A 13,964-nucleotide genomic window follows, 5' to 3' on the forward strand; every position below is an offset into this window, starting at 1 on the left:
ATTTGCCTGATTTGAATAACTGTACTAGGTTAATTAAACTAGTTTAACCTAATAAAAATTGATTAGCAACATAATTAATTTCATTTATTTTGAAATTAATTTAAGAAAAATATAGTTTAAAGAATTTTTATTCTAAGCTAAACAATATGTATTTTCTTGTATTTAATTAAATATAGAATTATAACGATCTAGATTCTTTCTGAAGCTTAATTTAAAATTTTCATTATTCCTATTTAAGTTGATATTTAGTTATATATAACTAATCAACTTAAATCTGAACATCTTTTGGATTTAAAATTTCAAAATTAAGTTGAGGAATTTTAGGCATTGGTTATTAAGATTCTTTAGATATTTTTTAAGTAAATATCTTTTCGAATATTAACTTAAAATAGAATATTTTAAATATTTTTTAAGTTAATATCTTTTCGAATATTAACTTAAAATGGAATATTTTTTTCAAATTAAGTGGTTACAACTTAATTTTTGATATTTAATTAAATTTGAATTTGAAAATATTTAAGTTCTAGATTTTTTCTAATACAACTTAAATTAGATATTATTTCAAATTTTGTGGAAAAGATACTTAGTCAAATAAGATATTTTCTAGATAGTTATTTCTAGACTACTTATTATTTCTAATATTAAATAGGAAAATATTATACATTGTGAAATTAATTATTTAAATAATTAATTTTGGTACAATTTATTTTATGTATATTTTTTCCTAGTATTAAACTAGAGATTAATAATTAAGCCTTCTCTACACTTAATTATTTATTTCTTGAATTTAATACATTTAATAAATTTGAAAATTAAATATCTAAGTTGATTTTCATCATGATACTTAAATATTTCTTTTTCATGACACTTAATTAAATAGATAATTATTTTTAGTTGAAATTTATTTTTTCAACTAAATTTAAATAATTTTCAAAATATATTTTTTTTATTTTATTAATCAAATTTCGAAATTGCATTTCTTAAATGCTGGAATTTCGAATTTTATTTGAAAAATAGATTAAAGTTGTAAATTATTTATTTTAATTTTGGACCAACTTAAATCAATGATTTTTTCATTTAATGATTAATTAAAATAAATGAAGTAAAATATATTTTTCTTTATTTTATTAATCAATTTTTGAAATTGCATTTCATAATGCAAGATGATTTTGAATTTATCTTGAAAAATAGATTAAGTTGTAAATTAATTATTTATTTTAATTAATTCTTGGATCAACTTAAATCAATGATTTTTTCATTTATTGATTAACTTAAAATAAATTGAATTAAAGTATATTATTAGAAATTGAATTAATTAGTCAAAGGATAAATCTAGATAGATGATATTTTTGCTTGAAGTATTTTTCTAATGTATTTAATTAAATAGAAAATTAATATTTAAGTTGATTTTCATCATCATACTTAAATATTTGAAATTTTTCTTATATATTTAATTAAATAGGAAAATTATATTTTTTGTTTTAAATTAATTTTATTAATTAATTTTGGGCCAACATTAAATTAGAATAATTTTTCCAGGATTAATTTTTTATTTTAACATGCATTTTCGAAAATTGTATTCTTAAATACTTTAATTTTTCGAAATGCAATATATATTTATAGAAAATTAAATTTGAGTTGTAAATTAATTTAAATTAATTTTGTAACAACTTAAATTGAATATTTTTCTAAATATTTATTGGAAATTATTACAAAGATGGAAATAATTCATGTTATTTTCATATCCATCTAAGTAAAATTTATAAATATTAAATTAAAATTTATATTTAGAATTTTTCATTCTAAATTGGAAATTTTAATAAATATATATTTAAAATAAATAGATTAAATAAAGAGAATCAAAGAAAATACAACTCTCTTTAAATAATGAGCTTTTAATCAAGAGACATTCGATCTCCATTGTGGGTTTTACACCGCGTTTGTTTTAGTGAGTAATCCTCCCTAATGGAAGAACGTTCATTAGCAATTTCGCACCGTTTAATCTCGAATGATAAGTAGTTTGTAAGTGTTTTGTATGGTATGGATCACCCTAATGGTGGCGACCATACTTGACTTGCAAATTATGAAACAATGGTGGAAGCTCATAAGATAGAATTGCCTTGACTCTCGCCTAAACGGGACAACGCTGAATTCCAATCTTGATCGAATAAAAGGTTGCTAGAATGGTTATCATTTTAGATGAGCTGACAACTCTATTCAATGGATGATGCTTTGACTCTCGCCTAAACGGGACACTGTATCAGTTTGTTGAAAAACCTTGAAAATTATTTAGGATTGTAAGTTTTAGTATTTTCACTTGTCATTCCTACTTGCTATATGTTTATAATTTCTGAATTGTGTATGAATTTATATTGAACCATGTTATTTTCTATTATTAAGTTGTAGTTTAATTTCGAATCTTCATTGTTGGTCTAACTTGGCTTGTTTATCTAATGAGATAAATCCCTAGTGGATTTTCACTATTAGACATACATAATAGTGTTAGATCTCGAAAGATAAATATTGTATATGCGACATCTAGCTGTTCATCAATTGATGACACCTTAGACTAGTATTTTTACGATATGAAACAAGAAGATTGTATAAATAAGATTACTTTGACTTTCGCTAATCGAAGCATCGTTGGATTCTTATTTTAAACGAAATTATCCTAATTCCTCTTAGCTTTTTCATTTGGAATTAGCTTCAAAACATATCATTGGATGAATGGTCTATAAATCATTTCATGTCATTATATTTTCTCTTAAGAAACTAAATGACGCATATGATTATAATCCTGAAATTCTATTCCCAATTTATATAAATCCTCAATCTTAGAAATCTCCTACTTGTATGGACAAATCTGACTTAGAGTTTGTATTAGTAGTGCTGGTCCAAGATAGAATTACTCATTATATTTGGTATAAATTTAAGTCTTTGACTTTAATTTTAGATTCCAAACATAAATGTTCTTATATTTCTAATTCCAGAATACAATACAGTTACACTTTCTCAAGTGTTTAATATCCATCTTCTATTAATGGATTCAAACTGTATGGAATATGAGTTAGGTATTCTGTGACCATGATCCACTTGCACTATTCTAAGAACTCTTTGATATAACTATACCTAAGTCATCAAAAGACTCAACCACATTTTTCATTAATCTATGGCATTTGTATCTTGTTCATAGTGGATTTGACAAGATCAATCTCTGCAAAGAGTTAATATGCCTATATCAACTGAAAGTTGTTCATCTCATTCGTAGATGAATGTACATTCAGGGGTGGATATGAGTTTTTCGTTGTATTCTTAAAACGATAACTCTAGATTATACCTTATGCAAAGAAATTTGAAATGTTTGAAAATTTCATAAATTTCTAGCAGTGGTTAAAACCATTAAGGTAAGTGGTTAAAGATCTTGCGAACTGATAGGGGTGGAGAAATAATTAGTAGATATGCAGTTCAAAGATCATTAAATTGATTTTTGAATTATATCCAAACTTACCTCCCCAGAATTTTTGATTTGCATATTGATGATTAGTCACTAGTCGTTGCCTAAATCCTTCTATGGTAATACAATTTGAGAATGATGTAATGGTTGTATACTTAATGTAATTCATTACTAGATTCATGGATGACCTAATCAAAATCTTAAGAAAAGCTAGAACTATTAACCATGGTTTGTTAGCCATTCTAAGTGATTAGGGGTGGACTATCCCATTGTCAATAGATAAGAAAGTGTTTGATCAAACAAATACTACTTTTCTAAGAAAATGACTAAGTCTGAAAAACAAGTAGCAAATAAAGGAGATATTTAATTCTTGATTCCAAAAGTGTTCTATCATCTTATTTGACATATGATGATCCCACTGCCTCTGTTGTCTTGTCACAACCAAAGAGGTCAATACCATTTAGTTTTCTTAGACATAATTCACGGTACCTCTTCATAGTGGGAGAGTTTCTAGGAACTCACCTTCTTATGACTTGGAAGACACTAGTGATTAAAATCCATTGTGAGTTTAAACAAGTAATGGATTGTCAAGATAAGAAACTAAGAAGAAAGCCAAAAGAACTATGGTTTAATCCATTCACATGGAATAACCTAAAGTTTTCTATTACAAGGACATAAAAGGAAATTTTCATTTATAAGTCCATTCAATGGACTTAACAAAACTTCCTGTTCCTAGTATTATAGGTTTGAGTTTATCTAAACCTATGGCTTGTGGTATACCTGGTAATTACTTACTCTAATGCAAGCAACTTACTTTAGTAAGATGCTGAAGCATTTTCTTTCTAATGGCAATCTATAGAAGCTTCACAACTTCTTAGGTATAGATTTTATTTATCTAAGGAAAAGTCTTAACTATTCCAGAAAAGATAAAGCCATGAAAGAATTTCTTATATCAACAGTGAGAGGTCTTAGATATGCTTTTGTATGCCTTAGACCGTACACTTTTCTTGTTGAGTGGGAGTAATGAGTAGGTATCAGATTAATCCAGGAGAAGAACATTGGAACACAATCAAGTAAATCCTAAGATTAAGAAGAGGAACTATATGTTAGTCTATAAGGGTGTGTTTAAAACTCTTAGACTACACCATATCAGATTTTGAAATTTGCCTTTGTGCTAGTAAATCTTTTTGATAAGATGGTGGTTACTCTGGGAGTGGAATAGTGATTTTGGAGAAGTGTAAAAACCTATCTGAAGTCTCTAGGTCTACCAGAAAGGGACTGAATGTTAAAAATTTCTGGGGAAAGGTACTTATTCAGTCTAAGGAAAGTTCTATACATCTTTGGCATCATTCCAAATTGCCTTAAACTACTAGTGTTAATACCCTGATTAACCAAAAGTAGTTGCCAAAGATATAGAATCCAGTATCCCAAGAGAGTAGACATATAGAGAGGAATTTCACATTATCAATGATTTTGTGATTAAAGGAAGAGTAATGGTGGAGAAAAGGTTGTGTTTAATTCAACCTTTCAGATCCTATTACGAGGAGTTTACTACTACTACACTTGATTTGTATATCAAGGTGTTGAGATTATTTGAAACGCACTTTTTGTTTTATATTAGTGCAAGTGGGAGTTTGTTGGGTTTTATGCCCTAAATAAAACTCATTTCAATATAATCAGATTTACTTATTAATATAGATCAGAAATAACATTTAATGTTGCATGGTTCACATGATTTATTTCATGATTATATGTACATAATGTATAAATTCATCTGAAACCCTTTTCACATACTTGATCCTGTTTATTGTGTCGTCAACACATTGGAAAGTAAACATGACTATGTGAATAAAGTTTCCTAGATTTATCAGACACAGGGTTTTACTGATATGATAATCTACAACAGAGTTTACTTGCATTTGGAGAAGTGCTATGTTCTTTCCAGAGCATTGGTTAAAGTAAAGCTCAGGTTGGATGCATGGAGCATGTATCAGAAGGGACCGATATTGAACTTTGACTTAGATTTATTAAACTTACCGTAATATCTATTCAAGTTCGCCTAGTTGATCCTAGATCAAATGTTCTTAATCCTGTTATGATTACGCTCAATCTTGAAAGGCTATTCGTGTTCTTTGATTTGTTAGTTAAGCCTACTTTTAGGTCAGGGTGATACGTACATTTTGGGAACACGGTAGTGCAATTGAGTGGGAGCGCTAGCATAAACATGGAATCTATAGCTTCTATCTGACGAATTGTAAGCAAAGGATGATCTCCTTCGAGCTTGACCAAACGAACATAAATGGTGGAGTACTCATTTCACATAAGCTGAAATATCATTTATACGGGGTCAAGTGTTTTAAGGGTAAAATACATTGTAGGGTGTAACGGTAATCTAATCCATTTACAGTGTAGATCATTCATATAGAGGATCATTGATCACATTAGGATTATAACAATGGATAACTAATGATGTGTCTATATGGTGGAACATATAGAGCATTCTATATACTGAGAGTGCAATTCTAAGTTCTATGCGTGGATTCAACGAAGAATTAATAAGTTAGTGAATTTTAGTGCTAAATTCTTGATCTACTTATTGGAAGCTCGGTTATATAGACCCATGGTCCCCGCACTAGTTGAGATAATATTGCTTGTAAGACTCATGTAATTGGTTTTTATTAATCAATTATAATTCTCAATTTAGACTATGTCTATTTGTGAATTTTTCACTAAGTAAGGGCGAAATTGTAAAGAAAGAGTTTTAGGGGCATATTTGTTAATTATGATACTTTGTATGGTTCAATTAATAAATATGATAAATGAAAATATTATTTAATAATTATTTATAGTTATTAAATAGTTAGAATTGGCATTTAAATGGTTGAATTAGAAAATTGGCGTTTTTGAGAAAATCAGATGCAGAAAAGGTAAAACTGCAAAATTGCAAAAAGTGAGGCCCAAATCCACTATGTAGGGCCGGCCACTTTTGTAGGGTTTTTCCCTCTGATATTTTCATTATTTTAATGCCAAATAATTCAAACCTAACCTTAGTGGAATGCTATAAATAGATAGTGAAGGCTTGAGAAAATTACACTTAAATTTTCTACACTTTTCTTCTGACACTTCTGAATCAGAAAAACCTGAGCCTTCTCTCTCCCTATCTTTGGCCGAACCCACTCTCTCTCTCTTCCTCTTGAATTTCGAAATCCTTAGTGTATGAGTAGTGCCCACACACAGCAAGTGATACCTCAATCATAGTGAGGAAGATCGTGAAGAAAGACTTTCAGCAAGAAGGAGGTTTCAGCATCAAAGATTCAGAGAAAGAGATCCAGGTTCAGATATTGATAATGCTCTGCGACAGAAAGGATACAAGGGTTAGAGATCTGAACGGAATGAGTCATTTAATTTTGCCGCACCCAATGTAAGGTTTCTTAAACTTTATATGTGTTTAATTTATCGTTTTAGAAAGTTCTTATTTAGGATGTTAATAAACATACTTGTGAGTAGATCTAAGATCCTCGTAAAATAATTTCCAACAGGTTGGTGTATACCCAAACAAGGTGAGCTTGAAAATAGGGCCTTAATTCCTTGTTGCTAAGATTAGGTTGTAAGTGAGTTTTTCTATCAAAGGATATCGACCTTCAGCTTCAATGACTCATTTGGTGACATAGTAGACTGGATGTTGGATATTGTTTTATTCTCTTATCAGCACGACGCTTACAGCGTATTCGGTGACAACTAAGTATATTACTAATTCTTCTCCGTCTTTGGGTTTTGAGAGTACAGGAGGCTTTGCAAGTTGTCTTTTTGTTTACTAGCCTTTAGTATGTAGCTCTAGCAGTTTTTAGACCGAACGACATTCCTTTATAATAGTACAGACCCATATTTATTCGAAAACTTGTATGTTCTTGTTCTGGTGGATGCATTATGATTTGATTATAACCCGAATAGGCATCCATGATGCTCAAGATATCATGTCCGGCTGTTGCATCCACAAGTTGATCAATTCTTAGAAGTGAAAAACAGTCTTCGGGACATGCCTTGTTAAGGTCGGTAAAATAAATACACACTCGCCATTTTTTGTTTGACTTGGGCACTAATACGGGGTTAGCCACCCAAGCCAGGTAGAAATCTTCAATGATGAACTTGTTTGTGTGTAGTCTTTCTACCTCTTCTTTCAGTGCTTGCACGCGTTCTTTGTCCAACAGTCTTCTCTTAAACTGGACGGGACGAAAGTTTAGGTCAATGTGTAGGGCATGAGACATCATAGTGGGATCAATACCGACCATATCCTAATGTGACCAGGCAAAAACGTCCAAGTTTGCTCTCAAAAATTTTATTAAAGCCAATTGTTTTTCGAGCAAAAAATCTTTACTGATTTTGAGTTTCCTGGCCAAGAAATTTGGGTCAATTTCCACTTCTTCCAGTTCTTCTATTGGCCCTACATTTGTGTTTGTTTCCCCAAGTCCGGGATCCATGTCTTTGTCCCTGCCTTGGGCGACTTCCTATTAGGCAATGCTTTTTCCCTTGTCAGAACTCTGGCCGGAGGTATTTTCCTTCTTAACCTTAGTTAGAGCAATGTTGTAGCATTCTCGTGCAATTCCTTGGTTTCCTTTGAGACATCCCACTCCATTTTTTGTTGGGAACTTGACACACAGATGGAAAACTGATAGCAGCTTTGAAGTCATATGGGGCCAGTCATATAGGGACTAATCAGACCCGTGTGATATTCATATATTAACCGCAATTATTTTACGTGATATGTAATCAAACCCCACGATTTCAGGGGATAATTGTTGTAAATATTACAGTCAACTTTGTAATTAACTGCCTGACTATGTAATTATTAATAGAGGCAAGTTAGACTGAAAAAGGGAGGAAGAAATCATAAGCCCTGAAACACTATCAGAAATCTAATAAGATTGACTCGTGGACTATGCAAAATTTTAACTGTAAAACCACGTAAAAACCTTTGTGTTTATACTTTTTTTTTTTACTGTTTTTATTATTCTGTGTAAATTTATCACTATTTAGGCTCAAATTTGGTTAACGAAAATCTACGTACGTTAACAAGAAGTAATTTTATTAACTTTGGGCTAATCTTAATGAGGAGATAACTATAAAATTGAACAAGCAATTTTATTATTATGAGAATTTTGTATTATCTATTAACAAATTTTAAGTATAATTTTGTTAATAATGGGTATAACATAATTCTATTAATTTCTAAATAGTATTTGAGATTATCATGTGATCTCTAAAGGTTCATGATAATTTTTAGTACACATTATCTTGAAAGATAATGTGTAGAGAACAAAACAAAATAAAGAGATTTTATTCTAAAGTGATATGGTATTTTCACTTAATTGTAAAATGTGGGGGTGAGATTTGACTTTAATTAAATTTGTTGAGAAATTATTGATTATATATATGTAATTTTGAATTTAATATTCTAAATTAATATTTTGCTATGTGCATATGTAAAATTTTGACATATTTAGTGGTAAAAAATTCAAGAAAGAAATTAAATTTAAAATAGTTATAGAAATAAAGTGGTCTTATATATTTTTAAATCAAGATACACATATTATCTTGTCAATGAAATGTTTGCATACTCCAATATGAGAAGTTTAGACATGTTTGGTGTCTAAATCTTAATATGTGTAGATATATAAGACATGCTTGGTGCCTTAAATAAAGTGTAACTCTGACATGTAATTTGTGTCTAAAGTTATAAGTGTGTAATTTAGACATGTTTAGTGTCTAAGTTAGTGTTTAATTTTGATATTCTCGGTATCAAAATTATTGAGAATTTGAATTGTGTGAAAATTAATCTTTTATGATTGAATTTTTAAAGCTTAAGTACTTAAGGGGAATAGTGGTTAACCTAAAGGTGGATACTATATTTAGGTAGCAAGATTCGCTTGGAATTAATAAGAGTGTGAGGTTAGCAAATCGCTTAATCTTCATATAAGATTAAAGCATGAATTTCGAGAGATGGCACCTAAACTCTCTTAGTGTTTTACTCATTGATTGTAACCTAATCTTAACACTAGTAAAAATTAAGTTTTATGTTCAATAGGTAATAACAAGTCAATAAAGTGATTATGGTACTCAATTGTCCAATCTATAGATGAGTACATGTAGTGATAATTAGAGGGTTAAAACTAAAAGGTTTTTTTTATGGAGCTTAAGCTTAAGAAAACTCACTTAAGTTTAAGAAAGTGGTAAAGAATTGTGAGACACTAAAACTTCACCTATATGGACTAGGAGTGATGCTGCCTCTTATGAGAATTAAGAGTTATTCTCTAGAAAGTCTATAAATTGGATTTGTGCACATGGCCATTAACGGTGCAAAAGTAATCCATAAGGTTCTTTACTGAACATAACAAAGGTGTGTGTGTTATCACCGGTTTGTTATCAAGAAATAGTAGTTCAATGCTATGGCAATTAAAATTTTGACAAACTTTGTAATAATTACATTAAGGTAAAATTCATGTCAAAAGACAATTTACATTATGCACCAATACAATGGTTTCTATTAGAGCGGAGTTATTTAATCAAGTGGGAGAATATTATATTACTTTATAATATAATTTTTGATTGATTTAATAAAATATTGTGTTACAAACTTATTTGCTGCAAATGAGATATTATTTAAATTAGTGGGAGAATGTTATATTATTTTATATACTATAATGTTTAGATTAAATAATTAAGTGTGACAAGTTATTAATTTTTTCAATTGTAACATACATTATGGAGTTACAAAATGTGTGTACAATGATCTCAAAATAGGAGTTGCGAATCTTTTAATTTGATGATCACTTGAATATGTTACTCTTACCTTTTTTTTACTTTTAAATTAGTAAAATATGTTACTAATTGTTTATGAATGTGAATGAATGATAGCTATTTAAAATATAGTTGTTGGAGACTTGATTTATTCATTTATAAGGTGTATAAATGGTTTAAAATCAAGTGAGTGATTTGAAACATTTTGAAGAAGAATTGACCAAAGTTGAAAAAATATAACTAGTAACTAGTTGCATTTTTTTCAACATACAAATGTTTTTGAAAGTTTGAGAGTCTTTCTAACAGCCCAAAACTCCTCTAAATCACTCAATTAATACCATAAACGTCCAATTTATAATTGGTAACATCCAAGAACTTTATGATGGTCATTCATGTTCATATATATGGGAGTGAAAACTCTATAAATAGAGACCATATATATGTATATATTGTTCACTTGTGAGAGATGTAGTTAAAATAATTTGTTGTGGTTAGAACTTTTATGCTCATCTTTAGACACTAGATTGAGCATATAAGGCTTGATAAATCCTTTAAGAGCGTTTCTAGAGTTTCCTTAAGTGTTCATATGAGGGAAGAAATGACTTTTAGGACAAAGATCCTTGAGCCTTGGTCAAGCTTCTTGTGTGTTATTCTTCTCTAGCTTTCTTGTAATCTTGATATAATACTTTTATTTGTATTTTGAGTGTTTTGTTTGTAATCCTCTTATTCCCTCTTGTAATGAGAATATTTTCGAACAAACTCTCTAGAAAATAATTTTTAGAATTATCAAGTCTTGTATTTTCTAGCAAGTGCTCGTTGATAGAAAACTAATTTTTCCAAATGAGCACAAAAATTCATTTTTTATAGTGTATAGGTAATCACACTTAGAATTTTAGCACACACATTTTATTTCTCTCACCACATAAATAAGTATTAATCTATTTTATAACAATTATATCTAATTTTAAATTTTTAAATTAAATTGTATAACAACCCTTTTATTAGATTAAATATGTGATTACAAGTCAATTGTAACTCATCTCCAAAATATAACGCTTAAAATACAAAATGTTAGTTAAAACAATAAATTATATATTTATTTATCATACACCTAATTCACATAATAATATATTTATTACATTTTAATCTTTAATTATCAAATAATATAACATAGGGATAATTTCTGGAAGCTGGACATGATCACAAATTAAACGTCAATGTGGTATGGTGCATAATTGGTGTGGAACTGTGGATACCATGTGGTGTTTAAAATGTACCGTATAATTGTCCTTTATGGGGCCATTTATTTTTATCAATCCACAAATTCCTCGTGTAAAGCAAGATCAAATAACTGAGCAGTTTGTATCTACCAACATTGGCCATATATGCAGGTTGGTCCCTCCCTGTGGTCTATACTTGAATAAAACTACACATCATCTGTAACTGCATCTCTTTGTTATATAAGTACTATTATAGAAGCTCTTGCCACAAATTGGATTGTCTCCCCAAGTATCGTATACGCCAGTGCATTTTCTTATCCTAAATAATGATACCAAACCCTAATATATTATAATTATCGTAGCACTAGTTTTGAGATATAAACATGCCTTCACAAAGCTCAGACCAGAATTCCCGCCCACTGAAGCCCATCCCAGGAAGCTATGGCCTTCCGTTCTTCGGTGCTCTAAAAGACCGCCACGACTACTTCTATTACCAAGGTCAGGACAAGTTCTTCCTCAGCCGGATCAAGAAATACGGCTCAACCGTCTTCCGTACCAACATGCCGCCTGGTCCATTTATCTCCTCCGATCCCAGGGTGGTTGCCGTCCTTGACGGAGTCAGCTTTTCTGTCCTACTAGACAACTCGAAAGTTGAGAAACGTAACGTCCTCGACGGCACGTTCATGCCCTCCACCTCCTTTACGGGCGGCCACCGCGTGTGCGCCTATCTTGATCCTTCGGAGCCCAAACACGCAGCCATTAAAGGCTTCATACTCTCTGTTCTGGCCTCCAAACACGACACTTTCATTCCTCTCTTCCGTGCTTGCTTGTCCGAGCTTTTTACTAACATTGAGGACAACATAAGAGATAACAAGACTGCCAACTTCAATGCCTTAAGCGATGACATGTCCTTTAACTTCGTTTTTCGTCTCTTTTGCGACGGTAAGCCGACGGAACATGGGCTTGGGCCCAAAGCAAACACTGATTTCGACAAGTGGATCTTTTTTCAACTCCATCCGCTGATATCGCTAGGGCTTTCCAAGTTTCTTAACGTGTTCGAAGATATGCTTCTGCACATGTTTCCTTTACCTTCGTTTCTCGTTAAATCCGGATACGACAAGCTTTACAACGCCTTTTACTCGTCCGCAGGTGTAATCCTCGACGAAGCGGAGCATCGTTTCAAGATCAAAAGGGATGAAGCTTGTCACAACTTGGTTTTCGTAGCTGGTTTCAACGCTTACGGTGGCATGAAAGCTTTGTTTCCAGGTTTGATCAAATGGGTCGCATCAGGAGGAGAGAGTTTGCATCGGCAGCTGGCTGATGAGATCAGGACCGTTATTAAAGAAGAAGGCGGGGTTACCATAGCGGCTTTGAATAAGATGAGTTTGACTAAGTCTGTGATCTACGAGGCATTGAGAATTGAGCCTCCTGTTCCATTCCAATATGGTAAGGCGAAGGAGGATATGGTGGTCAATAGTCATGACGTGGCATTTGAGATAAAGAAAGGAGAGATGATCTTCGGATATCAGCCGTTTGCCACAAAAGATCCCAGGATTTTTACTAACCCCGAGGAATTTGTGAGTGATAGATTTGTTGGAGAAGAGGGAGAGAAGCTATTGCAGTACGTTTATTGGTCAAATGGGCGCGAGACTCAGAATCCAACGGTCGATGACAAGCAGTGTCCTGGAAAAGATCTTGTGGTGTTGCTGTCTAGGGTACTTTTGGTGGAACTCTTCCTACGATACGATACGTTTACGATTGAGGCTTCCAAGTTGTCGTTAGGTACATCTGTGAAATTCTTGTCTTTCACAAAGGCCACAATGACAGTTTGACATGGCCCTTTTGTTGTGAATGCTTAGTTCTTTCATCACCACGAATGCACTATTTTTATTTTTAAGTTTGTTTCTTTTGAATGATGTGTCACCAGTGCCAAGGCCAATTTTATGTTAGTTCTTGAATAAGCTATTATCTATTTACCGTTTCAATAAAATGTTTATTTAATAAATGTGGCAAAATGTTTTTCACGTTATCAAGTGAGAGAATTTATATATCTAATATTTATACTAGTAAAAAGTTACGTGCTTCGTGTTAAGTATTTTTTATTTTATTTAAAAGTGATATAATTAAAAATTAAAGAAAAAATATAACGCCCTGTCCAACAGGGACGCCACGTGTGTGCAATTTAATACAAATACTCTGATTTATATAATATGTAATTATACTGAAAAGTGTGGGTAATTAAATTTTAATAATTATAATTCAACTTTTAAAACTGTTTAACAAAAGATAAGTGATATAGACTACGGGGTCCCCCTGTATTTCAAAATATTTACAAACTGGTTTCAAAGTATTTTACAACATAAACTTTATATTTCCAAAATACAATCAAAATAGAGCATCCTGTTTACTGGACCGTGCCACTGCGGCTGGTATGTACATTGCTGTTGCGACCACAAACTCATGGTTGCTCAACTTTTGTCTTCCCTTTACCTGCA

General features: G+C 31.1%; 1 protein-coding gene across 1 annotated transcript; it reads left to right on the forward strand.

Moving 5' to 3' along the window:
* The first annotated feature begins 11,549 nt into the window (after nucleotides 1–11,549).
* On the forward strand, nucleotides 11,550–13,474 carry LOC115703182 (allene oxide synthase 3). The gene has a single exon (XM_030630703.2). The coding sequence runs from the start codon at nucleotides 11,853–11,855 to the stop codon at nucleotides 13,299–13,301; it is 1,449 nt and encodes a 482-aa protein (XP_030486563.2). The 5' UTR covers nucleotides 11,550–11,852; the 3' UTR covers nucleotides 13,302–13,474.
* The last annotated feature ends 490 nt before the right edge of the window (nucleotides 13,475–13,964 follow it).

This window comes from Cannabis sativa, chromosome X (assembly GCF_029168945.1).
Source record: "Cannabis sativa cultivar Pink pepper isolate KNU-18-1 chromosome X, ASM2916894v1, whole genome shotgun sequence".
NCBI lineage: Eukaryota > Viridiplantae > Streptophyta > Magnoliopsida > Rosales > Cannabaceae > Cannabis > Cannabis sativa.